Source organism: Gnatocerus cornutus, chromosome 5, assembly GCF_029298725.1.
Source record: "Gnatocerus cornutus isolate USDA-ARS CGAHR chromosome 5, icGnaCorn1.1, whole genome shotgun sequence".
Lineage (NCBI taxonomy): Eukaryota > Metazoa > Arthropoda > Insecta > Coleoptera > Tenebrionidae > Gnatocerus > Gnatocerus cornutus.
In genome coordinates this window covers 6757068-6784569 of record NC_142237.1, presented here as the reverse complement: position 1 = coordinate 6784569, position 27502 = coordinate 6757068, and the positions used below count along the sequence as shown (strand labels likewise).

Here is a 27502-nt window from a genome sequence, read left to right as displayed (position 1 = left end):
TTTTTTGAAGGCCCATTGAAGAGCTTTACAGTGATATAATTATTTTTTTATTTCTAACCCCTATAAAAATATTAGAACTAAACAGTTGCGATGAATTTACAGACATATCTATCAACATAACCAGGCAAAATAGCAATTTTGTATTTTTTAGAATAACCCTATCAACAGGGTGGAAATCACCCCAAAGTTGAAAAATACATTCTAACAAAAAAGGCAAATAAAAAAAATATATCACTGTAAAGGTCTTCAATGGGTCTTCCAAAAAAAGTGCCATGTCCTATGCGTATTTTTAAAAATTAAGCGTTTTTTGAAATTCCACTAGTAAGTGCCTCAAAACGCCTCAGTTTCGTTTTCGTTGGCCCACCCTGTACAAGATACCTACAACTAATTAATTAAATGATTAGAAGTTAAATTTAAAAAAGATGCACAGGGCAACTAAACCACTTGTAGTGGAAAAGCTAAATTTGTGCCTAACAAAAATGGTGGATGCGCCGGTATAAATTTGCACCTTTTCCATATATAAAATCAGTTTGGCGTGTGTACATATTTTAGTATAACTTCAAACTAAATCCTAACAAACATCAAATAACAGAACCGTAACAAACGTGACTCTAAACTTCAAGGAAAACATTCACTTGATCTGAAAACGACTAATGAATTATTATTAAGCTTCCACAAAGAATATGTGCTCAAAATACAAAATACGTTAATTTTACATTAAACTTTATTAATGCAAAATTTAACACAATTATTTATTGAAAACAAGTAAATTATAATCGTATTCAAATAATAAATTAAAAAATTTGACGGATATTATTGTATAACTAAACCAAAATAATACTCATTGTACGATTTATTTAAACTAGCGTATCAGTTTAGCATATTTTAATTTTAAATTCCATTTCATTATTCTATAATTACAAAATACATGAACTAATAATGCGCTTCTATTTGGTATATGATTTATATTATCCATAAATTAATAAATCGGAAAGATGCATTTTATTTACAAAATGTTCTTCTAATAAACAAACATTAGGTAGATATAAAAATAAACACTTTTTTCTCCTTTGGATCTTTTCTACAACATCTGTTTAAGATCAGAACATCTTTCAGTGGTAATAGTCCATGAACCAAGCAAAAATTAATGATTATAACGGAAACTATTAGAGCAGGCAATTTTCTTTCTGGATATTGTTCAAAGATACTTCCTGAATATAAATGTAGAACCATTATCTTCAGAATCGTGTCTCGTTAAATATCTCACAAACGTTCAAAAAATAATATTTAGCTACAACTTACAGACAGAGAACTGTATTTTCTAGAAAAAATTTTTTGTGCTCCTTATTTACAATTAATTAAAATAAAAACAAAAATTACTACCTAAAACATTAGGAAAGTCTTCATTTTTGTGTCTATAAAATTCGCACTCCTTATTAAAACCACGAGTTAAATGTTTTTAATCATTTTCATACAGACACCATCACTTATGCAAAACCAACCTGTCAATGTTTATTTAAAACGTGTATTGTCCGTTTTATATTTAGATCTCATTTTTTCATTCAAGTTAAAATCGATTTTGCAAGTCTAATCAAAAAGTTTTTCTGCTTTCCTCCCTAAATTGCGACAGTCCAATTTCATTACCGAAACCATCTTTCAGATTTATTTCACCTTATTATTCTCCCTCAAAGTTGAAAGTCATTGATCTCAAGTTAGGAGATGAAGAGCAGATTAGCCAAGAAACAAGTTTTAAGAAGTCACCGCGAAATGAAAGAAGAATTAATGTAATGGAACTCTTTCGTTTTCAACGACAACAACAAGAAAATTAAAATTTCGTTTCGCGTAATTTCACGTCTTGTCCACTAAAAAAGCTCTGTTCATTTTATTCCAAAGTTTTACTAACTTTCAATTTACAACTTTTTGTTTGGCGTAATTTCTTCAATTCGTATTCGCCACAACTCCAAATAAATTGATCAAACATTGTAACACCTCCATCAAAAATTTTGTTAAATAAATCTAAAAAAATGTAAATAGAACGAAATTAAAGTGGACACTAATTACCTCTTAAAATCATGTACAAAATTAAGAGAAATAAAAACATAACATAACTAAACAAAAATGTCAGCCACTGTGGCAAGGAGAAAAACTCAGTGAAAGTCATTTTGAGCGAACGAAGAATTTCTACTGAAATAAAACGCTGCTAAGAGACGACATGACAGGTTTGATGTGACGTTTTTTTGGTAATTACGGTGAGTTAAACGAATTCTTTGTATTTTTCTTGAATTTTCGAGCATTTGGCAGGAAACTCGGCAGAGGCCCCATCTTGACACCGAGCGCAAAACCAAACCGCTTCCGTTGCAGGATCCTGCCGCGAGCTCAAGCCGGTGGCGCCCCCATTTTTTAAGGTTATTCGCTTTTTGGTTAGTTTATTTATAATCCCAGAATTAGTTTTATGGTGTCGTGATGCCACTTTAGAATTTTGAATTTTTAATCACTCCGCCATTAATTTGTATAATCCACAGGCTTGAAGCTCGCAGGATGAATTAAAGTAATTTGAATAGTTTAAGTAAGTAATTCGCAAGTTTAGCACTGCACTAACTTGGGTAATTACGGCCTTTGCGGTTGGTGTATGTGTGCTCTAACAATTTAATTTGGAAGTTACGGACTAACGAGGATTTTTTGTCTCTTTCGTAATTAATAATTCTACTTATAAATAGTTGAGAACTTGGAGCACTTAAACCCTTTTCGTCCCATTCCAGATTCCTGCTTCTCCCTAACTATGACTTCTCCCACTAATCGCTCACCTTTGTCACTTCCTGTGCAACAAATATCATCGGATAAGTCCATCGACAGCACTTTCGCAGACGAAGAGAATGCACATATTAACCGGCTTTGGGAGATTCACAAGAAAATTAACACTTTGCGGGGTAAAATTAAAATTAAGTTCTTAAGCTAAGAGATGATAGAGGAAAAAACGAGAATTTTTGTGTTTTCTACATAATTTTATTACCGAGAAATCGGTGGACCCACGTTTCCGCAGTGTAACTGTTTTATTTTATTTCTGCAAACCACCGCAAAACAAATATTAATTTGCGTATCTAAATTAAAACCACGTGTACATTGTAACGTGACAATTTCGAGTTAGAAGGGAAGGCGTTAGAAAGGGTTGATTTTCGTGACCTTTTGACGCCTGTAAATTATTGGTTGCCTATTTTAGTGTAACCGCATGGCGAGTTACATTGTCCGTTACGAATTCTGTTCAATTATGTTAATAGTTACCAGTTTGTTAGGTACCAGTTCGGAGGTGACTGGAGGAATACGTTTGAGCCTCAGAATTTTAGCTGGAGGACTGCTACAAGTTCCTCGGGGTTGTCTAGGTTGCAACTCTTTAGTTTTCGTCGTTGCTTCAACTTTTCTAACTTCTATTTTCTTCCTTTTCACAACCACGTTAGCCTGCTTGGTGTTGATCGTGTCGTGGGTCGTTCTTCTTTTTGACCGCAACATCAACGGTGCTACTCTTGCTATTTTTTTTCTTCTTGCGATTGTTTATTTTGTTCATAGTGTGCGTTGAGGTCTACGATTGGTTGATGAATAATTTTCCAGCTGTTTACTTACCGTTGGCTTCGTTTTGCTACTCTTTACGATCACTTTCATTCTTTGTTTTGATTCAAATAACCCCAAATTTTCACCTGTCAAGGGGTCACCTTCTCAATGACGAAATGTGACGTAAAGCCGAAGAAGCGATAGCAGCCATTCTGGTTCCGTGGTTCTCTTGCGTTTTAGATCTCGAGGCGTACGGTGCTCCAGAGTGTTTCGGTATTTTGGAATTTGGAGTGTGACTTAGTGGCCTTTTTGGTTTGATTGGTACATTGGTATCGGGATTGGGTCACTAAGGTTCCTGGAGGCAACCGGAATTTGTTGGGTCTCGAGATCGAGTAAATCCACCACGACGTGAACCACGTGGAAAACTTTAAGGCCGATTTCCATCGTAGGCCTTCTATTTTGGTTCTAGTCTGTTCTATTCTGGGCTATTCTCAGTTTCGTTTTTTTTTCCCCTTTTGGTTGGGGGTGCGTACTGGAAGTTCGGAACTGGATTGCGGCTGACCGTTTTGACCAAGCCGTACAACCTCTTCCCTGTTGGATTCGGGAAGGCTCACCAGTCGGGAGCACCTAGAGGAGAGTCGGTAGGAGGAGCTGTAGGAGTCAAGGTCAGATCGTTTTATCCACGTTTTTGTTCGAGCCATCGTGTCACCGTTTTGTTAACTAGTTCCTGTGGGAGTTTACGGCTTCACCGTAACCGTCCTTGTTAGTTGTTACTTGTAATTAGTAGTTGGGAGATTACAGCTTCACTGTAATCAACCGTTTCACACTTAGTCATTTCTTTTTCTGTTTCTTTTTTTTTTTTTTTTTTTTGTTGTACAGACGTCCTTGTAAGTCGGGACCCGGTAATTGCGAGTTTGTACGATCGAATTGTTGCGCGGATTTTCGGTGTGCCGTCGGCTTGCGCAAGCGTTCGGTCTACAGCGAATCGTCGTAAATCTAACAGCAACGATTGCCGGTGTAGAGACGACGTCTTTGTTTTTCCTGTATTTTTTTTATTTAGGTTTTATTAGTGTGTTTTTTTTTTAATATATTCGTTCCTGGTTAGTATTCACTTCGTTTTCTTTTTTTTTTGTTCGGGTAAGCTACACCGAGTACTTTGGATCCGGGTACTCGCAAGTCGTAGCCGGAGGATCCTGGCGCCCTCAAGATTGTCGGGTCGGTGAGTTTTAACGAACCCACCCAGACTGAGCTACCGGCGTAATTTTGTCACCAGCCGGCCCGAGCGACTTTAGTTGGTCAGTTTGTTTTTTTTTGCGTGACAATTTTTGCGACCTTTACCCTTTTAAACAACTTAAATTTCGTCCCACCCTTTCCTGGACGAAATTTTTACTTAAAAATTTCTACACCAAAAACTGTAGAACGTTGATAATAAAAATGCAAATTGCAAAGTCCCTTTTTATACAATTTTCTAATTTTTCTGCCCGAACAAAACTAATACTAAAGGATTCGTAACTGGTTAACGCAACACATTAATAATTCCTTGAGCAGAGAAATCAAATCTGGTCAAATCCCTAAAAGGAGTTCTACTTCCGTACCAAAATAAGTAGCAACAACACCGGATTGATAACTCAGGCCGACTATGATGAAACTTAAATGACAACAAAACCCGAAAACGGAGGATTAGAGAAATCCCACCGTCAAAGAAGAATCATCGAAAGCTGAACAAATCCACGAAGGAGTGGTGATGACCAAGGACACACAGCCTTACGATCCATTCCACCAACACAGCACTTAGTCGAGATGGTCGAGAACTCGCAAAAAAAAATCCGCAAAGCGAATCCAAAAGAAACCAAACCAAACAGTTCCAGGAACCCAGTCCTATAACAAACCTTACAAACCTCTATTGGATAACAGCAAGTACTCCAAGTACCTAGAAAACAGGAAAAACACTCGTGTCGCTTTCCCAGTCTAAAAAGAAATCCTTACTAACCCTATACCTAACGAACAATAACCTAACAACACGAAATGACATCAAAGTGTAGAAACACGAAAAGAAAAATTACCCAAAATTACTATTAGCGTTACAAAACTACCCATAAATCACGTGAGGCAAAAAGCTCAATTTGGGCCCTCCAACCTTCAAATCATCGCCACGTGAGGAGAAAACGCTCACTTCCGGCCCTCAAACCTTCCGATCACTGCGACCATTGGTCTGGCTGAAACCCTCAACAAATCGGCCCAGACCTACCGACCAATCATTGGGAAAAACAACTAATCCATAACCGTTGTACCATCCTTTGGAGGAATTGGTTTCAAATCTTTTGCGCTCCATGTTCCAGCTGATTTCCCGTTACTATCCTTGAGTTCGTACGTCCAAGGGTTGAGACATTTCGAAACAACAAACGGTCCCGTATACTTGGGCAAAAACTTGGCCGCTATGTATTCACCGCCTTTTGACTGAGCGAAATTCCGTTTAAAAACCTCCTGGCCTACCATAAAACGAACATCCCGGTGCCGCAAGTTATACGTTTTCTTGTACCTTTCAAACGCCGTCTTTAACCGTTCCTTTATGTCCGCATATAATTTCTTAAAACCTTCCTCCCTCGTTATTTCTCCAACGGGTCCGGACTTGTACCCTTCCCCGTGCAAACATATTTCCCGTCCGAAATTAACGAAGTATGGAGTTTGATTGGTGGCTTCGTGGCGTGCTGTCCGCATAGCACACGCTACTTTTTGCAACTGTTCGTCCCATAGACGATGGTTCTTCTGGACGTACGCCCGCAAAACGGTAGATAATGTTCGATGAGTTCGTTCTACTGCGTTCGGTTGTGGGTGGTAGAAGGGAGTAAAACAGAGCTTTACGCCGTACCTTGAAGCCAACTGTTTAAACTCGCGTCCAACAAATTGTTTACCGTTATCCACGATCATTATTCGAGGTGCCCCAAACAAACAAAACACTTGGTTTTCTAACATTTGACAGATGTTCGGGCCCCGAGCCTTACGTAATGGAAAGTACAACGTGAACTTACTGAATCCGTCTAACACCGACAAAATATACGTGTTCCCATGCGTCGACTTCGGTAAGGGGCCTACCAGATCCACATAAACCAACTCCCATGGTCCCGTAGCCTCGAACCGTCCCGACATTTGGCCCGCTGGTGCTTTCTGCTCCGGCTTAGTCTCGGCGCAAACCTTACACTTCCGCACGTAATTTGCCACGTCGTTCCGCATTTTCGGCCAGTAATACTGCTCTAACACCCGATGGAATGTTTTGAACACTCCCATATGACCCGCTAACTCGCTATCGTGACAACGCTGGAGCACGCTCAACCGTTCTTGTTTTGGTACCACTAACTTCCACGCAAATCTGTCCCCTATCAATTCTGGGAATTCGACCTTTACCCTTTTAAACAACTGATCATTTTCCGTACGCCATAAAGGATATCTAAGAGGATTTCTTGTTACTTGTACCTTCATTGTTTCGTACCACCGATCTTTTTTCGTTTCTAAACCATCTGCAACGTCGATTGTCTCTAGCACGGGTACCGCTCGCGAAAGGGCGTCTGGCACAAGATGGTCCTTCCCGCTTCGATGAACTACATCGAAATCAAATTGTTGCAACTTTACACTCCATCTTGCCAACCTGCCGCATGGATTTTGTAGACTATGCAACCATTTTAAGCTAAAATGATCCGTTATAACCGTGAATCGCGTTCCTTCTACGTACGGTCGAAATTTAGTTATCCCGAATAGCACCGCCAGCCCTTCCTTTTCGGTAACGGAAAAATTCCTCTCTCTGCGGTCCAGTGACCTGCTGACATACGCGACGACATGTTCTCCATCAGGTTGCATTTGCGATAAAACCGCCCCTACTCCATAATCACTCGCATCGCATTGTATAACAAAAGGGAGGTCAAAATCAGGACAACGTAACACGGGTGCCGATATCAAATGCTCTCTTAACCGCTCAAACGCTAACCCGCACTCCTCTGACCAAACAAACTTACGGGATTTTCGCAACAGATCGGTGATTGGCGCAGCGATGGTAGAAAAGTTTGGTATAAACCGCCGATACCATGACGCCATTCCGAGGAATCTGCGTACTTCTGTAACAGTTCTAGGTACCGGGTACTCTAATATAGATCGGACCTTTTCTGGATCGACGCGCAATCCCACTCTATCGACAATATACCCCAAATATCTTAATTCCGAACGGCATAATTGGCACTTCTCTGGACTAACAGTCAGCCCCGCCTGATTAAGCCTTCTACATACCTCGCGCAACACTTCTAGATGTTTCTCAAAATCGGGCGTGACGATGACAATGTCATCCAAGTATACGAAAACAAAAGGTTCTAAGTCCACCCCAATTACCCTATCGATTAATCTTTGGAAGGTAGCCACGGAGTTATGTAGCCCGAAGGGCATTCTACGAAATTGAAATAATCCTCTCCCCGGAACAGTGAATGCGGTTATAGGTTTAGATTCGTCGTCTACCGGAACTTGCCAAAAAGCACTTTTGATATCTAGGGAAGACAAAAACTTTGCGTCGCGAAGTTTATCTAACGTATGTGATATGAATGGAAGTGGATACGCATCTCGGATAGTCACACTATTTACCTTTCGGTAATCGACGCAAAAACGATAAGTTCCGTCTTTCTTTCGTACCATTACAATTGGGGAACTCCAAGGAGAATTCGACGGTTCTACCACGCCCTCGGCCAACATCTTATCGAGTTCCTCATCGACGTGTTTCTTTAAAGCGGGAGAAAGTGGATAATATCTTTGTTTTATGGGTTCTGCGGTAGTTCTGATTTTGTGTTCTACCAGAGTCGTACAACCGATTTTTCCATTCCCGGTTGGCATTTCGTCTTCAATAAGCCGGTTTAGACGGTCCCTTTGCTCGCGACTAAGCTCGCTCGCTTCGCGAATCGCAAGCAACTCCGTCTCGTCGCTAAACGACCATTCTCCGTGTCGTAGGTCAGGAACGATTCCCAACTTTCTCCAAAAGTTTACCCCTAGAACCAGAGCATGAGGCAATGCCGGCATCGCTAACACCTTAACTAAAGTCACCCGTTCTCTTACTTCGAACGGCACATTAACTTCCCCAATTACCGGACAGGATTCCCCATTCGCGACTCTACACGACTCTATCTGAGGTCTGTTAAACTTAAATCCCAACCGACACAACAACCTATATCCCCGTTCTCCCACAAATGTCTGCGATGCGCCCGAATCTAATAACCCCTGAATACTGACCCCGAATACTTTAACCCATAAATAAGGACGCTCATCCCCGTCAACGCTACTTAAAATAAAGTCTAGGTGAGCCTGGATGATTGGATCGACTGTAATACATTTTCCCGGAAGCTTTACTGATTGGAGGTCGACGCCCCGGATTGACGTCGGCCTGAAGGCCCGTTTCCCGACTGTGGTGCACAATCTGGACAATTCCCGGTCGTTACGTTTGGACGCTGACATCTAAAACAATGAATTGCTCGCTGCCGGTTACATTCGCGCGCGTAGTGCCCCGGCTGGTTACACCGAAAACATCTCCGAACCTCTGGTTGCGCCTTAGTTATTGGAACGGTCGCATCTACCGCTGCACCCGGAGGATCGATTGCATCCAAACAAGCTAGAACTGGCTCAACAAACTCGTGAGTACGCCGCGATGGAGGCTTGTAATTATCGACTCGGAACTTTTTCACCTCAAGCTTTATGCACTCAACTTCCAACTCTTCTAGCGTATGAACTACCGGCAACTGCTCGGTATAGAACGGCGACAAGTTTCGCGTCATAATACTTAAGCGTACATCCGTCGGTATTGACCCATGGCGATTAAACAAAGCTGTCATAGCGGCCATATATTCTATAAACTTTTCGTTCGGCCCTTGGGTACGCGCTAAAATGTCTCCAAACAACCGATGCCTATAGTCTGGAGGCAAAAAGTGACTCGTCATCAACTCCGTTAGCTCATCCCAATTCCGACAACGATTCTGGACTGAACGGTACCAAAACAGCGCTTTCCCCTCAAAAAGGTCGATCGCTGATATAAACAGTTCTTGTTCCGAAACATGACGTGCTACCCTTAGCTCCTGCACCCTTTCCAGAAACGATAGAACGGTTTGGCCGTGAACATCACCCGAAAATTTTAATCCCCATTTATACACCGGTACGGAAACTCCCCTACTATGAGGTTCCGTTCGCGGAGTCGACGTTACATTCGGTCCTTCCTCGCGCTCCAATTCCTCGTCCGAACTCTCTTTTCCAGACGACTCCGGTGACTCCTCATCTTTCAGTATTCTACTTAAATTCAACCCGCTCAGAGTTGCCCGCGCTTCCACCGCCGTTCGTAGCAAAGGAAGCAACGACGACACCTTCCCTAACCACTTACTCCGTGCTTCTAACTCATCTGCTGATATCCCCGCAATTGGCGCTAAATTCACGCGGTTTACTAAGTGCAAAATCCGAGATTGTATTCGTTTTTCGCTTCGCTTCTTCCGCGGATCCTGAAATTTATTAATTTCTTGCAAGAGTTCTTTAAATTTGTTCTCTATAATCGGCAGCTCTACCCGGAATTCAAATTTGTATTCGGGATACTCTATTTTCGTCCCTGCCTGTTCGCTCGCTACAAACTTTCCTAATTCCTCCCTTAACTCCGCCACATGTTTACCCTCAGTCTCAACGTCTTGGACGCCTCTACTCCTCAACTCAAACTGAATTTCATCTTTGCGCAGATGATGCACATTCATGCTCACTAACTGAGCCATTTCAAACCACCAAGAAAACTGATTACTAACAAAATTACTTCCCAAACTCGCAAATAAAACAACAAAGAAAATCAATTACCAAATCGTCCAAACTGACTATGATTCCGACTATTATTATTTTTATTGAATGCCCCACGTTGGGCGCCAAAAATTGTCACGCAAAAAAAAAAAACAAACTGACCAACTAAAGTCGCTCGGGCCGGCTGGTGACAAAATTACGCCGGTAGCTCAGTCTGGGTGGGTTCGTTAAAACTCACCGACCCGACAATCTTGAGGGCGCCAGGATCCTCCGGCTACGACTTGCGAGTACCCGGATCCAAAGTACTCGGTGTAGCTTACCCGAACAAAAAAAAAAGAAAACGAAGTGAATACTAACCAGGAACGAATATATTAAAAAAAAAACACACTAATAAAACCTAAATAAAAAAAATACAGGAAAAACAAAGACGTCGTCTCTACACCGGCAATCGTTGCTGTTAGATTTACGACGATTCGCTGTAGACCGAACGCTTGCGCAAGCCGACGGCACACCGAAAATCCGCGCAACAATTCGATCGTACAAACTCGCAATTACCGGGTCCCGACTTACAAGGACGTCTGTACAACAAAAAAAAAAAAAAAAAAAAGAAACAGAAAAAGAAATGACTAAGTGTGAAACGGTTGATTACAGTGAAGCTGTAATCTCCCAACTACTAATTACAAGTAACAACTAACAAGGACGGTTACGGTGAAGCCGTAAACTCCCACAGGAACTAGTTAACAAAACGGTGACACGATGGCTCGAACAAAAACGTGGATAAAACGATCTGACCTTGACTCCTACAGCTCCTCCTACCGACTCTCCTCTAGGTGCTCCCGACTGGTGAGCCTTCCCGAATCCAACAGGGAAGAGGTTGTACGGCTTGGTCAAAACGGTCAGCCGCAATCCAGTTCCGAACTTCCAGTACGCACCCCCAACCAAAAGGGGAAAAAAAAACGAAACTGAGAATAGCCCAGAATAGAACAGACTAGAACCAAAATAGAAGGCCTACGATGGAAATCGGCCTTAAAGTTTTCCACGTGGTTCACGTCGTGGTGGATTTACTCGATCTCGAGACCCAACAAATTCCGGTTGCCTCCAGGAACCTTAGTGACCCAATCCCGATACCAATGTACCAATCAAACCAAAAAGGCCACTAAGTCACACTCCAAATTCCAAAATACCGAAACACTCTGGAGCACCGTACGCCTCGAGATCTAAAACGCAAGAGAACCACGGAACCAGAATGGCTGCTATCGCTTCTTCGGCTTTACGTCACATTTCGTCATTGAGAAGGTGACCCCTTGACAGGTGAAAATTTGGGGTTATTTGAATCAAAACAAAGAATGAAAGTGATCGTAAAGAGTAGCAAAACGAAGCCAACGGTAAGTAAACAGCTGGAAAATTATTCATCAACCAATCGTAGACCTCAACGCACACTATGAACAAAATAAACAATCGCAAGAAGAAAAAAAATAGCAAGAGTAGCACCGTTGATGTTGCGGTCAAAAAGAAGAACGACCCACGACACGATCAACACCAAGCAGGCTAACGTGGTTGTGAAAAGGAAGAAAATAGAAGTTAGAAAAGTTGAAGCAACGACGAAAACTAAAGAGTTGCAACCTAGACAACCCCGAGGAACTTGTAGCAGTCCTCCAGCTAAAATTCTGAGGCTCAAACGTATTCCTCCAGTCACCTCCGAACTGGTACCTAACAAACTGGTAACTATTAACATAATTGAACAGAATTCGTAACGGACAATGTAACTCGCCATGCGGTTACACTAAAATAGGCAACCAATAATTTACAGGCGTCAAAAGGTCACGAAAATCAACCCTTTCTAACGCCTTCCCTTCTAACTCGAAATTGTCACGTTACAACATGAAATGCACTAATTAACTAAATCCTTTAAACGCATGATTCAGCAGATGAATTATAGCTGCTGGATTTTACGATAAAATGGTTAAATTCAAATGTAATCCAATTTAATTTTTGTTTGAGCTAATCACGACGCAGCGAAAATTCTGCATTTTCGGATTTTTATTTTACTATTATAGGTATACAACGGGTTCAATGCTCACATCGCCTAAAAGAGGACAAATCGATAATTACCGTTGTACTGAAGCGGAAATACAGTGAAATTTCCCAACTATTAATGAGGAATAATCACATGATTATAAGTTTGTTTTGTTAACTCCTAAATTAAATTTAATTGTTCTGCTTATCGCTTTTATAGTTTCTCTAATCCGATGATGAGCGGTTAGCAACGTATGATTAGATGAATTGTAGTTTGGCACAGGTTACAAGCGTGTCCTAAAAATTTCTTATTCGGATATTTCGTAATTTGGCAGAGACAATCAGTGTGTCGAAGGTTGTGTAGATCATTGTTAAAATTACGGAATTTTACCGGCATTTTTGGTTCCTCCAACTTAGTCGTGGTGCATATACAATTTTTTGTACTATTACGTTTATCTACATAAAATGAATCCAATTTTTTTCTCAAGAAGTAACAAAATAAGTAACTCTATTTGTCGTTCGAAAGGTCCTACTGTATCTAAAAGCCCCGCCGAAATATGCTTTGTATGTATTAAGCCGTGCCGTCTGCATCTCCCCGCAATCCTGCACGTGCTCATTGCATTCAATACAAACTTTTCCTTATTGCTTCCAGCAGGAATCCGCTCCTGCTGCAATCTCTCCTCGTCAAAGCTCTAAAACTAACTTCAAGCTCGAAGCGGCACTGTGATTTAAGCCTCCCCGTTGGTCTATTAACAATTAAAAATGCTTTCGAATTTACATACAATCTCACGTAGACTTTTCCGAGTATATTAAACATTCTAAACAGCCCGTTCGTGTAAACTCGTTAGGGAACACGGGAGAAATAAATTCTCTAACGTGCATAAACAACGCTCGCATCAATTAATTTCATTTTTCCCCGGTTTCTTCCAAGTTTTTCCAATCGTCGCCGGGACTTCCTGCAATGAGTGATTTATACAGACAAAGTGTCAACGCTGCAAAAATTCCCGGAAACTTTACCAAAACATGTAGTAATAGTGATGACCCATCCGTCATTCTGAAAAATCACGTCGCAATGTTGCGTTATTGGCACTACGCGTTTTGTCATACGATAAATCTCGTTGTAAGTCAGATTTACAACCCCGTCGGTTTGAATTTATGAAACGCTTACTACATAAATAAAATGGTGGAGTGTGAACGTAGCTTTAGATTGAAGAAGCATCGCCGTCGTCGTAAGTAGTTGAATGGGATCGCGTCAATAAAGGGACAAAAGATCTAGACCTTGCTGAAATAGATTGGTTTAATCAGGCAGGTTAAGTTCTAGGTCAGGAATAATGTGTTTCTTGTGGAAGCGTAGGTTTCGGTTAAATTTGCTTTATTTTAACGTCTATACATCTGAAGCGTGCTTAATCTGTTAAATACAATGGAGGTTTACGGTTTGAATCAGTCGCAGATTTTTGTGTGGTGAGGTGAGAACGACTGTTTATTAACAGGTAATAAAGTTTAGCGGCTGCTTTTTGTATTTCATTTGAATTTAAACTAGAACAACGGGGACATGGGTACGTTATAATTGGCAAAATATCCTGTCAGTTTTGTAATCAGAATAAATAAAAATCTACATTGAAAATACAATCATTTCATTCCTGCCAAAACCTATCCTTTCATCAGTTCTTGCATTGTTGTAGAATGTTTAGACAATTAGACCTAGCTGTGCTATTAGAATACATAGGGTGTCATTTCAAAAATTTGAACTAATACTAACACTAGTGTACAAATTTTGGGGAAAATTATTATGGAGATCTAAAAAGTTATTTCTAAAATAGGATGGGCCTACTAATTCTCCAAATTTGAAGTCCGTTTTACTCCATCTGATTTGGATTTAGAGATATTGTTTAAAAAAGATTTTAATGGGTTCTATTGTAAAATGATTTTTATGGGTTCTATTATAAAAAAAAAATATTTTCTTTACTTTTTCTTGAAAACTTGCAAAATTGCATTTCTCGAAAGTGTTTTGTAAGGACAGTTGAATAAGCTTTCTAACGACCTATAAAACTCATTGCTAGGGTTTCCATAGTACAAAAATCGATCTCATGACTAAAAAAAAACTTAGTTTTGAACGCTTTTTGTATGCAATTTTCATAAGTAATACATATAACGAGTGGGCTCGAAATTGTCGGAAATTTTTCTGACAGACGAGTAGTTTTTTCGACGATCAGTTGCACGAGTGAGCGAAGCGAACGAGTGCCAATTGTCCGGAGAAACAAACTACTAGTACTGGAGGAAAATTTTCCCACAATTTCGAGCTCCTGAGTTGTATTCGTCATGAGAATTTAACGAACTGACAAGCAACTGTCAGATCGCGTGGTATTTTCGCGTAGAATTGTCACTGGAAATTTCAATAGTAAAAATTTCCAAGAAAAGTTTGCTGTGATTGGTTTATTTGAAAAAATAAATGTTTCTTATTGGTCGAATCTATGGTGAGTTGAATTCTCTATATAACTCACAAATTCTTACATCGATTTTTCATTGTAATGCATCGTTGAAACTGGGATTTTGCCTTTTCAATGTACTGACAAATGCACTGCTATCTATCGTTTAAAAGTTACAGGACAAAAAACATTGAGAAGTTTTTTAAAAAATTTATTCTTTTTGGTGTTGTTTTATGGGCATTTTATTAAAAAATTAATGCGATTCCTTACAACAATAATTTTAGATTTTAAGTTTAAAAATGACTTTAATGCCAACTTAGCCCAAAATAGTACTCCTACATTTTAAATAACTTTAAAATGATAAAGAGTTTTTAGTTTATTTATGGACCAAAAACATTAGAGGGTGAAATTCTGGGAAACACAATGGGTAACTATTAAACACAAACGTTCATCAATTTTTTTGAAAATGGGAAGGTAGATTTCAGTGAAATTTTTTTTTTGCATCTTCACTTGAACTTGAAGATTTCAAAAAAAATAACTAAATTCATTCGAAAACGACTCCAAGTTTATTTGAAATATAAAAAAATTGACTAACACCTTTTTAATAGTTGCTGCACAATTTTTATTTATGATTTTCCATTCTAATCGTTTCAAAAACCCGCGTACTTTTCATTTGATCGTAGAAAAAAAAACCACTTACCTCCCTAAATTCTACATTTTAAAATTATCAAATTCTTGGACTCAATTTTCAAGATTTTATGTTTCGGTCTTTCAGATACTTAAATTCTGGAAATCGGTTAGGCTTAAGCTCACGAACCCTCAGGTTTTCAGTATTTCAGATCCTAAAACTCTGCTTTCTTAAAATTTCAAGTAACCAATTTGTGAAATCATCAGTTTTACATTTTTCAAGTTTTTTGGATTTCGACCAATTCTAAGATTTTTTTTTTAATTTTTTACATACATACAGAAATGCTAGCGAAACCGGAACAGCCTAAAAATTAGAGAACTTGACACTCAGGCGAATTAAACAACTGAAACGAAACTTAAAAATTTACAATCTAAAAATAGAACCTAAAATAAACACCTGAGAACTTACTTGAATTAATTAAAAACGAAAAAAATAACAACTGGAATATTTTTTTTTACAAAACATAAAGAATGTGAATTTGGAAGCCAAAAAGCGTGCGACAAATTTAAGATTTTTGAATTCTGAAGACACGACCAAACATTTAAAATTCGAGATCTTGAGAACCAGGAGACAAGGACCTTAAAACAATTTCAAGGAAAATGTAGAATCTTGCGATTTAATTCATGTGTCAAATTATTCTTAATATCAAAAGAGACAATAGTAAAAAACAAGTTAGAAAATACAAATTTAAACTAACCCACCTCGTTTCTAACTTCGTCGCACTCAAAAACTTGAATAAAATTCTAGTTAACTCTAAAACAGTGTAACTAACAATAAGCTGCATGTTCTTCAAACACTGATTTTGATCGCCAACGCATCTTATGAAGGAATGTAGGCATATCATCAGCACGCGGCCGAATTCATTTAGTTATCTAATTATTCTATTTGTTTCATTGTCGTTTTTCTTGAGATTCTTAAGTCCTTGACACGATAGAACCGTAGTAAAATAGCCTATTTCTTCTTAGGCTTTAATACCTCAAATTTAAAATAAAAATATATTTCAATATTTAGTGTTAGAGCATAATTAAACACCGAACACCGACTCTATATCACTTTTGTTCTTAAGAGATGTACAACGCTCTTAAGATGCTTTTGAGTAAAACATATTAAATTTGATTGTCCTTAAAATCGAATTTTTAGCGGGTCGTGAAGATTACTGTACGATTGGTTGCCTATCACAAACTTTTTTTGTGTTAAATTCTACTTGTGTGTGTGTACTACATGGGTCTTTTTCTTATCATAATCTGTTAGATTTTATTGGAATAAAAAATATTTTTTTAAATTGATAAAAATGAATTTTTGGATAGATAATTCGATTCGTTTTAATTAAAACATGCGTAAATTTATCAACGTACACGGTTTTATCGTAATCACTAATGAGATTACCTTTTAAACGTTTTTATCTGTATACCACTCCAATTAGTTTTCATTCCAGTACATAAACTATGTTAAAACCGCCAAACCTTTTCCTTCAACTTCCACGATAAACTTTGCTATCTAACAAATTTTTCTTTTTCGTCGCCGAATCTCACTCGTTTTTTTTCTAAGGTAAGATGAGCAAACAGCAACTGGAAAATTACGACGTAAATTCAGACGAATTCGATGAAGGCACTTCTCTCCCGCCCACATATCTGGTGCTCAAAGTGGCCTCCAATATCAAAGAAAACACCTTAACATGGCTCATTGATAAAATTCGAGGAAAGCGTCGCGACGGAGGTGCCGAACTCATCGTCATGCGCCAACCCAGCGACCCCGAAGACGTAAGTTGATCTTGTTAGTGTTAAATGAGGTCATGTCGTTTCCAGGGATGGATTCTTCATCTGTCGGCGTCAAAAATCAAATTTCTGGAGACGGCTGAAGAGATGGAATTAATGAAGGAAGATAAAACGGGGTTGATGAGGGAGTTTATCGTGGGACAACTGGAGGATTTTATGCCGGAAGGGATGCATGTGGATGATTTGTTGACTCTGGCGGAGAAACAGACAATAGTGAGACATGAACTTGAGAATATTAGGGCGTTGACGGAGGATGAACATATTCCTGGGTATCCAACATACACTTTGTATGAAGGACAGTCAATATTTCAAGTGTGTCTCAAGTGGAACATTATCACGAAAGTGTATCCGTTGCATGATCAGGAAGCGCTCAAGAAGTTGGGAAGGAAATGGTACATGACAACGAGGGAACAACCCATTGGTAAGAGACGCCACAACTTTTCTCATGCAAAAGTTGTAATAAGAAAGTTCCACTTTTTTTCTCTTTCGCCTTGAAGATGGTCGTTAAGGTCGCTCGTTGGCGATTAAACGAAGATAACAAGTCCCATCAACTCAGACATAATGACGTGTTAACACGCGTGAGCTATCGCTATATGGGGCGCATAACGCTCATTAAAATGGCAATTAGAGGGCGAGAAGGAGTCGAGCGTGTCGCGGTTGTAAATGGCGATCTTAGTGCGGGAATTAGCGCCGCGCCACCGCCGCCGCCGCCACCACCGCATCAACCCTTCCGTCCCGATAATGCTAATGAAAGTGTCCGTCGGGGACGCAATTACACGCCCGCCACCGCTGTTTGAGCTGTATCAATTTAGAAACGGCTTTGTGGAGACGAAAAAAGGCTTGTCGGAGGAAGCGTGATGGTTACTTAAAGACGAAAATAACAGTTCTTGGAGAAGTCAAGTTGATTCAAGTTGAAATTTCCTTGAGGGGTGTCGTGCTTTGTAGCCAAGTTTTGCGATCCGTCTCAAGTGCAGAAATTCAAATTTGACGGGTTTAAAATTTCTCAGGGGCTCAGAACAAACGTAAAGCTTTGAATTTTTTTTATTTTAATGACTCAAATTTACGCGGCTTCTAAATATGTCGCCCTAAATGAAGAACTTTCAGAATCACAAAAATAACAGAAGAGATAATTTCCTATTATTTTAATAATGCCAAAACTAAAATCCCATAATTTTTTTCACCAGTTTATTAAAACTAGGTTTGTCCAATTTGAAGTGTATATTTGTCTTAAGAATCTCGTGCAGTCATTTTTTCATTCGGTCGTTATCTTCCAGAGCGGGGAGTGAATAAAATTCGGGATTAATTTTACTTAGCCCATCTCTCCATTAGCAGGATGATCCCTTTTTTGTTCCAGAGGAGATCCGCCTCTACTTTGGCGAAGCCATCGCGTTGTACTTCACATTTCTTGGTTACTACACCGCCACTTTGAGCGTCCCCGTGGTGTTGGGCCTCCTGCAGCTCATGATTTCGTCGGAGATGATGTCGTTTTTCTGCGTGTTCAACGTGGTGTGGGTGATTCTAGTCTTAGAGGTGAGAAACTCGATGTTATCGAGATTTTAATTTTGTCGCTTTCACGCTTCAATTTATGCGGAAGTGTATCTCGGGCCTTATCTCTGAAAACTTTAATATCCTCGAGCTAATTTCGTTGCGGAGTTTGCTTTACAGGAAGTGTGCGGGGCCGAAAGTGCATTCTGATGGGTTATGATGTGCTGATGAATCCAGCAGTGAGAGATTTGCGTCTAGGGAATTTCCATGCAAATCACGACAGCTTTCCGATCGGTGCACCTTGAGCAGGTCGCCGTCCCCGACCCTACCTACGCCCTAAATGGATATGTCGTGTTTAGAATCGTACTGGTGGGGTTGAAATAAGGTGTCGCCGCCCCCACTCGAAATAAAACGGAAAGTGATCCATTATGGAAAGTTTCGAAATGTGACGTTTCGCCGAAACGAATCCCATTTATCTCCCCAACACGCTCATCCATCCATTGTGTTCGAGTCGGTGGGTCTTTTTTGTATTTGGCCTCTCGGTTTAGACACTCTTATTAACCGTCGACAAAGACGCCCTTCCAGTGCAGCCGCCGTCGAATTATTTTCGCAGATTAACTCTCTCGTCGGATTATAAAGGAAAGATCGCGCCCTTCACAGAAGCTTAATTAATCCGCGGATTTTTTCCAGATCTGGAAGAGGAAGAGTAACGAGCTGGCGTTCAAATGGGGCACCATCGGAATGACAAGTATGGACGAACCGCGGCCAAACTTTAGGGGATCCATGGGGTACGATGCCATCACAGGGAAACTTCAACCGCAGAGTCCCAGATATTTCACGTATATAAAGGTGAGGCGGAGGGAGATCCTCTTGTTGTATGTTTCTTTCTAATATTATCTCTTTTATGTGTGTTATCCGCACCGCTATTTGAGGCTTCTCGAGTTGAATAGGGCCGTATTTACATGTGTAATCCACTTTCGCGTTCAATCTGGTTTCTATTTTCAACATGCCTTTTATTCCACGCTCGAGAAAATATCTTTTTCTGCTAGACTTGCATCCTATGCGTCATTATATAGGTTCTTTTGATAAAATCGTTAGGGGCTTTCAGGGTGGAAATTTAGATTTTATTTGTATAGGGCGCAACAGATCAAGAGCTCAAAAAGGAATTATAAAGACGCCCTGGGGTTAGCTGTACGTGACGTGCAGATCTTCCATTGAATTCTTACAAGACATAAACAAAGATCCTTTTAAGAAACTAAAATAATAAAAATCTCCGCAGATGTATTGCGTTTCCATCCCCATAGTGTTCCTTTGCCTGGTCGCAGCGTTCGTCATGATGTTGTTCTCTTTCTGGGCCGAAGAATATCTCAAACAAACTCATGAATTGACTGACTACATCATTCTCCTTCCAAGCATAATATACTCGATTCTAGTCTATATCATTAACTGCTACTACAGACGTCTGGCCACGTTTCTAACTGAATGGGGTAAGAAGTATTTTCCAATTACTAAAAAATTCACGAAATGGTTTCAGAAAATCATCGAACTCAAGCTCAGCATGACAGACATAGAGTAACCAAACTAGTCCTTTTCGAATTCGTCAACAACTTCATAGCTCTATTTTACATCGCATTCATTTACAAAGACATCGATATGTTGAGAAGTCAGCTCCAGACCATGTTGATCATTTTTCAGCTAATCAGTCATGTGCAGGAGGCATTTTTACCGTTCGTAATCAAATACTACGGATCTAAAGTGAGTAAAAATGGTCTTCAGTACTCATGATAATTGTTTTGATAGTTTGCAGCATGGAAAAAGTACGTGTTTTCTTCAAACAAAAAAAAATCTAAATTTAAAATAATCGCCGAAGAGGAACTTTTCCCCATTTTGCGCACCACTCCTCAAATTTCCATGGACGACTCGCGATTAGATGAAGCAAACAAAGAAGGGGAGATGGAAGACTACGAAGGCACTTACGACGACTACTTGGAACTGTTCATCCAGTTTGGTTACGTCTTCCTCTTTTCCCCGGTTTACCCCGTGGCAGCTTTCTGGGCGCTCTTCAACAACATCGTCGAAATCCGCGCCGACGCCTTCAAGCTATGCAAGATCTTCCAAAGGCCCATGAGCCGAAGAGTAAAAGACATCGGAGCGTGGCAACGCTGGTTTGAAATCATCGGCGCCATGTCCATCATGACCAACTGCGGGTTGTTGTGTTTGAGCCCGCAGCTGAAGACAGCTTACCCGGACGTGGGGCCAGTGGAGTGGGTGCTATTCTTTGTTTTCCTAGAGCACCTCCTCTTGGGGATACGATACTTGCTGCACATCTCCATTTCAGACAAGCCAGAGTGGGTGAGAGTCGCCCTCGCAAAGAAGAACTACGAGTCAAAACAAGCACTGAAATTCGAGGTGAGTTAGACGGTTTGTTCTTCGGGGCCAAAAACGCTCATGTTCCGCCTCCGAGCTGCCGTTCTCATTAGAGATATTTGACATGGCCCGTGTTGTGGTTGTTTATCCAGAGGGCTGACCGGTCGAGGGTCGAACGAAGATTGTTTACCCACGAAACAAATAGGGGTTGATATTGATTTCGTCTGCGATATTTTGATTTCGCCGATAGGTACTTGTTGCGTCGATTTCGTATTCCGAGATGTCATTGTTACTTCATCGAGGAGAGATAGAAATGTTGCCCCTAGCAATTCCAATTTTTTTTTCTACCGACGTCGAAGAATACTTAGAGAAAATCGTCACCTGTTCGCGAGCTCATGAAAAGTTTAGAGGTTCGCCGAGAGTTCCGTTGCAATATTGAAGCAGTGGAATGTTCGATGTTTTCATATGGACTTTTTAAGGGGTGAAAAGCAGTGGCGTAGCTGGAATTATGATGAGGATAATAATTTGTGGTTTGGCACTGGAATAATTTACCTAATAACGGGGAAGGAGTTGAGAGATGGAGCAGGAATTTAGTGCTCTCTCACTAATTGCGCAGGAATTTCGCGTTCCTGCAGCGACGATATTTTCAAGTAAAAACTTGAGAGTGAAAAACGGACGAGAGACACTTTTACGAAGTGCCAGTTTGTTCAGGAAATGACTTAGATTTTGCTTGTTGTTTCGAGGTTTGTTATTCGTGCCTACGCTACTGGGACTCGATCCACCGCTTCCACGTTATTGCTCTTAGGAAGCGGTGCTATTTCACAAACCGAATGTCGCGTAAACCATATTTAGAAAGCATTTTAAGCAACAGTAACGTCTGAGAAGTATATTACTAGGAGCATTTTTATATTCACAGTGAATTTTACTTTACCATCCGAATCTATTTTTCCGCAATCCGATTAATACGGATCTAGCAGATTTTCCTTTTCATTAATCAGACAAGACAACTGAAGCGGAAATAATAGAGATATAACGACAAACCTGTGGAAAATATGTTGTTCTGTGTAAAATTTCGAATTGTAACAAACTTATTGTCATTTATCGAGCCTCCGGCGTCCACATTTTAGACAAATTGAAAACAAACAAGAGCAAAGTTAGTTTGAAGTTGTTGATTTGATTACCTGTTCTTTTCTTTTTCAGAGATCTCAGAAAAATCGTCGACTGCTAACAAGAAAGTTCAAAACAATCCACGGGACCCACGGCCACTAATAATGTAATTTTTCCGTATTGATCGTCGTGCGTGTCGTGTTATCCTGACAGAACGAATTATCCTTGTGATATTGACGCACCTGTGGAGTCCTGGGTGGGACACATCGCGTGTTACATTTTTGTACAGTTTTATAATGTGCATAGAAGGAATAAATCATTCGGAACGTTCCTGTGGATTTATTGTGGGATCCTGTAAATCATGCAAGGGAATTTTGGCGTTATTTGTTTGTTTATTAAAAGAATGACCAGAGCAAGTCGTAAATGCCCGAAGGTGGATATAAAACGAAATTGATGCGGTGAAAAATGGGAAAGGGAATAATCCTTGGTTTTAATTAAAAGGGGAAAAACATTACATTCAGGCTTTAATGATGAAACGAGGGCAGAAACGATACTTTTACCTGTATGATAATTAAAAACGGTCGCTATAAATTTTGGGTTTATGGCGGGAAAGGATAAAGCCATAAAACACTCGATGTAGGACAGGGGTGTCTCCTAAGACCGACCTAATCTCTTTTCATCGAACGAGATAAACGATGACAATATGAAAGAAATTTTGCCCAAAATGCCGCACCTTACTACGACTTCCGTTAGTCCAAGGAAGACCTTGATGAGTCAGTCAACGTCACGTGATTTAAATTTATAATGGCTTTGACGGGCCGAGGTAATCGTTGAAATGCGTTCACATTTATTGAAGTTGTAGATATTCAATTTCATAAAATTTGATTGCTTTCAGAGCTGACATTTTCAAATTTATCTAAAAGAATTAGCATAAGCGCATTTGTCGGTTCATTTCGCTAATGAGAATTGACGCAGCTTTATTAATGATTCCATTATGATAGTGTGATACGTATCTGGGGGAAATTTGACCACGAGAATGGAAAACACGTTACGGAACTATGCACCAGGTTTTCCTAAAACTTCGCACGGATGTGTTCGGGTTTTCGACGTCGCTTTAATAAAAAACGATGACCAAGAAATATTTAATGTATTTTCAATTAAATAATCGAAACAAGCTTTTGCCATTTGTTTTGAAGTCGTTTGGAGGAAAAATGTCTTAATTAAACCCCGGGGCTCCCCAAGCTATTAAATTAGCGGAATCGCGCTTATTGAATCACGTTTTTATTATAATCTCTTTATGGTCCCGTTTTTTATCTTCCCGCTTCCATCATTTCGCCGCCCTCAGCCCACTTATAATTAACTAAAACAAATTCGACGACCTCGATCGAAAATCGAAAGAAGCCATTTCCTGATCATTTCCTGCAAATCCTGCCATGTTCCTGTCGCGCTGCCGATTCACCACCGCCGCCGCCATTCACATTCTCCCCTGGTCCGACAGATATATATTTCTAAGAAGTTGATAAGTCGTCACCCTGCACTCGATCCTCTAGATCCTGCCGCCACCGCTCGATGTTCGCAGCGAGAAACTTTCTACATGTGCAGAATTTCCAACTTTCTTTAAATTTGTATCGGTTTTCGAAAACAAATGGACAACTTTGCCCTTATTGATGTCGGGTAGTGGCTTCCGCAGACATCTGTCAGCAAAGAAAAAACGGGAGGCTAATATAAAGAAAAGCGCCACGGTTGGTTGCATAAGTGTCAAGTCGAAATTAGCATTTTAGAAATCTCGTTATTTTTTGCCTGTGCTGAAAATCGACGTTGCAATTTTAATGTTTCATCATAACCCTTGATTTTTTAATGAATTTGTGGGGGTGGGATGTGAGCTAATAACGCGCGGTCGAACCTCATTATTTCATCAAAGTGGACACATCCCAATCCTTGGTATGCAAAGCTGCTTTATTTACATATAATCGAGAAAGCCGCCTTTTGGGTCGGATATCCCTTTGTAAAGCATTGTGAAAGGAAAAGTTGGCGGTTTCGGGACGATAACATGCGGTCGGATTACAGTAAAACCCCCGTTAATGGACACTTTGGTTGACATTTTTCAAACTCTAATCCGGTTATAATTCTGTGATTTTTATTTCCAAATTTAGCCTCAGCCGTCATGGTGACTGCTTGAGAGTTGATAAACGAACTCAATCAATAGTGTCATATTACGAATTCATGCAATATCACACGGTTGCGAGATTCGACTGTAATTTCGTCGATATCCGTTTTCTTCCATGTCCGTCCCTTATAATCGCCCCAATATTTCAGGAGTAAAAATGTAAAACAATAAGAAAACGGACGGCGAGCCTTTATAAATTTTATGAGATTTTTGGGATGTTTATCTGCATCCCTTTCCGGCGAACGAAAATGTTGCAGGTTATTAAAGATGACAAGAGGGGAAAAACAGGGAACAGCCCACTTGACCACACATGAAAGAAAATATTTTTCGAGGGGATCTTTGTGATATTAGAAAGAGACGAGTTATGTCGGTTTGAAAGGCAAGATGATCATTTTTTATCAACGAAATTCCGATTATACCGCTCAAAGCTGTAGCTTAAAGCTCCCGATATATGAAATTTTAATTAAAAAAATTCGCTGGCGACTCTGGCCATTGTTGAACGTGATCAATAGCTTTGAAAAAGCTCTCGAAAGCTTCGAACAGAGCAAACACTAAGTGCGTCATTTTCATCCAATTTTTAATTATTCATATTGCAATGGATCGACTCACCTGTTTGTTCTTTGCGGTGAAAGACACGACTGGAGAAAACGCTTACTAAACGAAATCTTTGTTTATTTTGCCGAAACCTTGGTTTAACAATTTTCAACTTTTAAATTATACTGTGAAAATGCTGAAATCGTGCAATTACGAAATCCCGAGCGGTTTGAAGTAATTGCGGTTATAAAAAGGGTCACTAAAAAGTGTTCTCAGAGTGCGATACCGGTGATGATGATTTTCCAATCGGAATGGTTTGTCGTTGTTTTCCATTAGCCAGAACTGTTTGTATTCATTAAACTGGAAACTTTACTGTGTTAACAGTTTGTCTGCCATTACAGCTGAATTTTTCCTAAATGGATGCGCTCCATGCGATGTATGTCGTAATGGGCACTTACTATACTTTATGGAGACCATTTTCACACAACTTTTACAGTTTTTGTTCTGGCCAATTGCTACAGTTTGATGTTTCGCCACAGATGGGATTTACTACGCGTTGAAAGATTTTCAACCAAATAAAAACCGGGTGACAGAAAAAACGAAATTTTCCCTCAAACCACAGAATTATTTTCAATTATTTTTCCCCCGTGCCAAACCATAAAAATCCTGCAAGTTTGAAAACAAGCAGGTGACTAGGCCAAACACGGGAACAGTTTTAAAACTTTGATGATTTTTTCCAGAACGAGTGTATAAAACCATGAAAAGTTATCTCTTATATGGAAATATCTAGTCAGGTGCAGCAGTGGCGGTTTTAAAATCTTCCAGCATTCGAATGGAAGAAGTCATTGCGTCGATTTATGGGCTCGTATCGGATCGTAAACTTTGATTACTAAACCTTGAACTTCTGTCCTGCGAAGCAGGTTAGTGGTAGCAGGAAAGCAAGAAGTCCGAGAATTTTTTATTAAAAATGTGATTCCCACTTTTTGTACACAATTTAATAGCGAATTAAATCGATATGCATGACTGCTTCTATTATATTTTTAATTAGGTAAATTAAATTCGCGCATGTCTGTTTAAAGTTTTATTAGTTTTGTACAACCATTTCAAAAGTCACATAAAATTATATCAAGCGGGAATTTAGAGTTTTGGGAAGATTCAATTTAAAATTAAATGTCTTTAGTGTGATACGTGATTTAAAAATTGATCAAAACTAGTTTGTCGTGTGTCATATTTCCTTGAAACCAAGCCATACATAGAGATATATGAATAATTCTAAAACGTACCAGTCCTTACAGCGAGAGTAATTAAAAAAATTATCATTATTGATTTTCAGAAAATTATACACAATTCATTGTCGAACTGTTTTTAAGAAATTGGATTGTCGAGTCTGTATATGTATTACTTTGTTAGCAACAATGAATCTTTAATGTAAAAGTTGAACAACCTTGCGGACTTATTATTTATTAGGATTTTCTGTGCGTGTCCAGTAAATACACCGAAAATGATTCATAGAAAAACTACTTACCAAAATATGTAGATACAATTTTACGTGCAATTAATTCAAAACGGTAGTAAACATAATATTCGAGTCAACCACAACATAAATAATCTACGTAATGAAAAAAATTGTGTTGAAATTTCCTTTGGCTAAAACAAGTTTTATAAAAAAACCGTACAAGCATTGAAGTTTAGAATGTAGTCTAAACTCTAATTACTTATGCTAGTTGTTCTACTGACATCACAGTTTTTATTGATAAAATAGAAAAAAGGGTTGCCAACGTGTCAAAATAATAATAAGTCTTATAAATTACCATAAAATTTCGTACACGCTAAAAAATCTGCTTTTTTGGTGCAAAAAAAGTTGTAAGTTGTTTATTTTTATTGTCATTCTTACATAACAAAATGCAAAATCATATTAGACTAAATAGTCTGCCAAATTAGTAAGATTTCTAATTTGATATTCAAGATACATCATGACCACGTCATAAAAATTCCAAATTTTGTTACATAGGAAACACATCATTGTCGTCATTTGTGATTAAGCTTATAAATCTGACTGTCCGTCTCAAGAAAAAAAAAAAGAATTTAAATAGGATCTTTTATTTTTGTAGTTTTTAGAAGAATTCTACAACTTCACTTTTTTCGCTCGCAATAGATGGATCAGCTTGGAAGAGCTTTTCCAACGACAAATTTTTACACGAACGTCATGTTTCCGAACCGGAGCTTAATTCGCTTCGCTCGCTAGAATCTCTGATGTTGCATAAGTAGTCGACATTGTTTGCAATTTTATTATTTTATAGTGATTCAGATCTTTGTCATAATTAGTCATATTTGACCAAACAAAAATTGAGATGTCTCCTCTACATTGAAAGATCAGCACCTATCGGAAAACATGTCTTAAAAGTAGGATGAAAGGGAAGTGATGTTCCCGAATGTAAGTAAATTGCTTCCGGAATTGTAGGTGACCAATGCATTCAAATCAGAGCATTTTAGTCTAAAATTATGTCTTGTCCAATTCCCCAGATGAAGGAAACCGAGCAAACGGACCAGTGGCTACCACAATCGTAGTTAGTTGAGATTAAGTAATGTCCATGTGAGATAAAGT

The 27502-nt window shown here is 39.2% G+C and overlaps 2 protein-coding genes across 5 annotated transcripts in view; one reads left to right on the top strand and one right to left on the bottom strand.

The window, feature by feature from the left end:
* LOC148173997 (uncharacterized) overlaps positions 1-26506 on the bottom strand; it is a 38770-nt gene extending 12264 nt beyond the window's left edge. The window contains exon 1 of one of the 3 annotated variants that reach the window (XM_088037676.1): positions 26423-26506. The gene's annotated coding sequence lies outside the window, so the exon portion shown is untranslated. Of the gene's footprint in view, positions 1-2804; positions 3071-16163; positions 16218-26422 lie in introns of those variants that run through there. The other 2 variants (XM_088037677.1, XM_088037675.1) reach the window with 2 other exon arrangements.
* Positions 2402-22526, top strand: Axs (Abnormal X segregation). Of its 2 annotated transcripts, none has more exons than XM_088037673.1 (9): positions 2402-2548; positions 17011-17222; positions 17268-17658; positions 18592-18767; positions 19413-19571; positions 20002-20209; positions 20257-20477; positions 20523-21131; positions 22290-22526. In XM_088037673.1, exons 2-9 carry the CDS (start codon positions 17016-17018, stop codon positions 22356-22358), a joined length of 2040 nt encoding a protein of 679 aa, XP_087893799.1. In that variant the 5' UTR covers positions 2402-2548; positions 17011-17015; the 3' UTR covers positions 22359-22526. The 2 variants fall into 2 exon arrangements, with proteins under 2 accessions (XP_087893799.1, XP_087893798.1); XM_088037672.1 differs by having other exon boundaries at positions 2402-2566.
* Positions 26507-27502: the final 996 nt, after the last annotated feature.

Coding starts and splice junctions, on each gene's coding strand:
- Axs (XM_088037673.1), top strand. CDS start 17,016: ATGAGCAAACAGCAACTGGAAAATTACGACGTAAATTCAGACGAATTC. Junction 18,768..19,412: donor GGGTGATTCTAGTCTTAGAG/GTGAGAAACTCG, acceptor GATTTTTTCCAG/ATCTGGAAGAGGAAGAGTAA. Junction 21,132..22,289: donor AACAAGCACTGAAATTCGAG/GTGAGTTAGACG, acceptor TTTCTTTTTCAG/AGATCTCAGAAAAATCGTCG.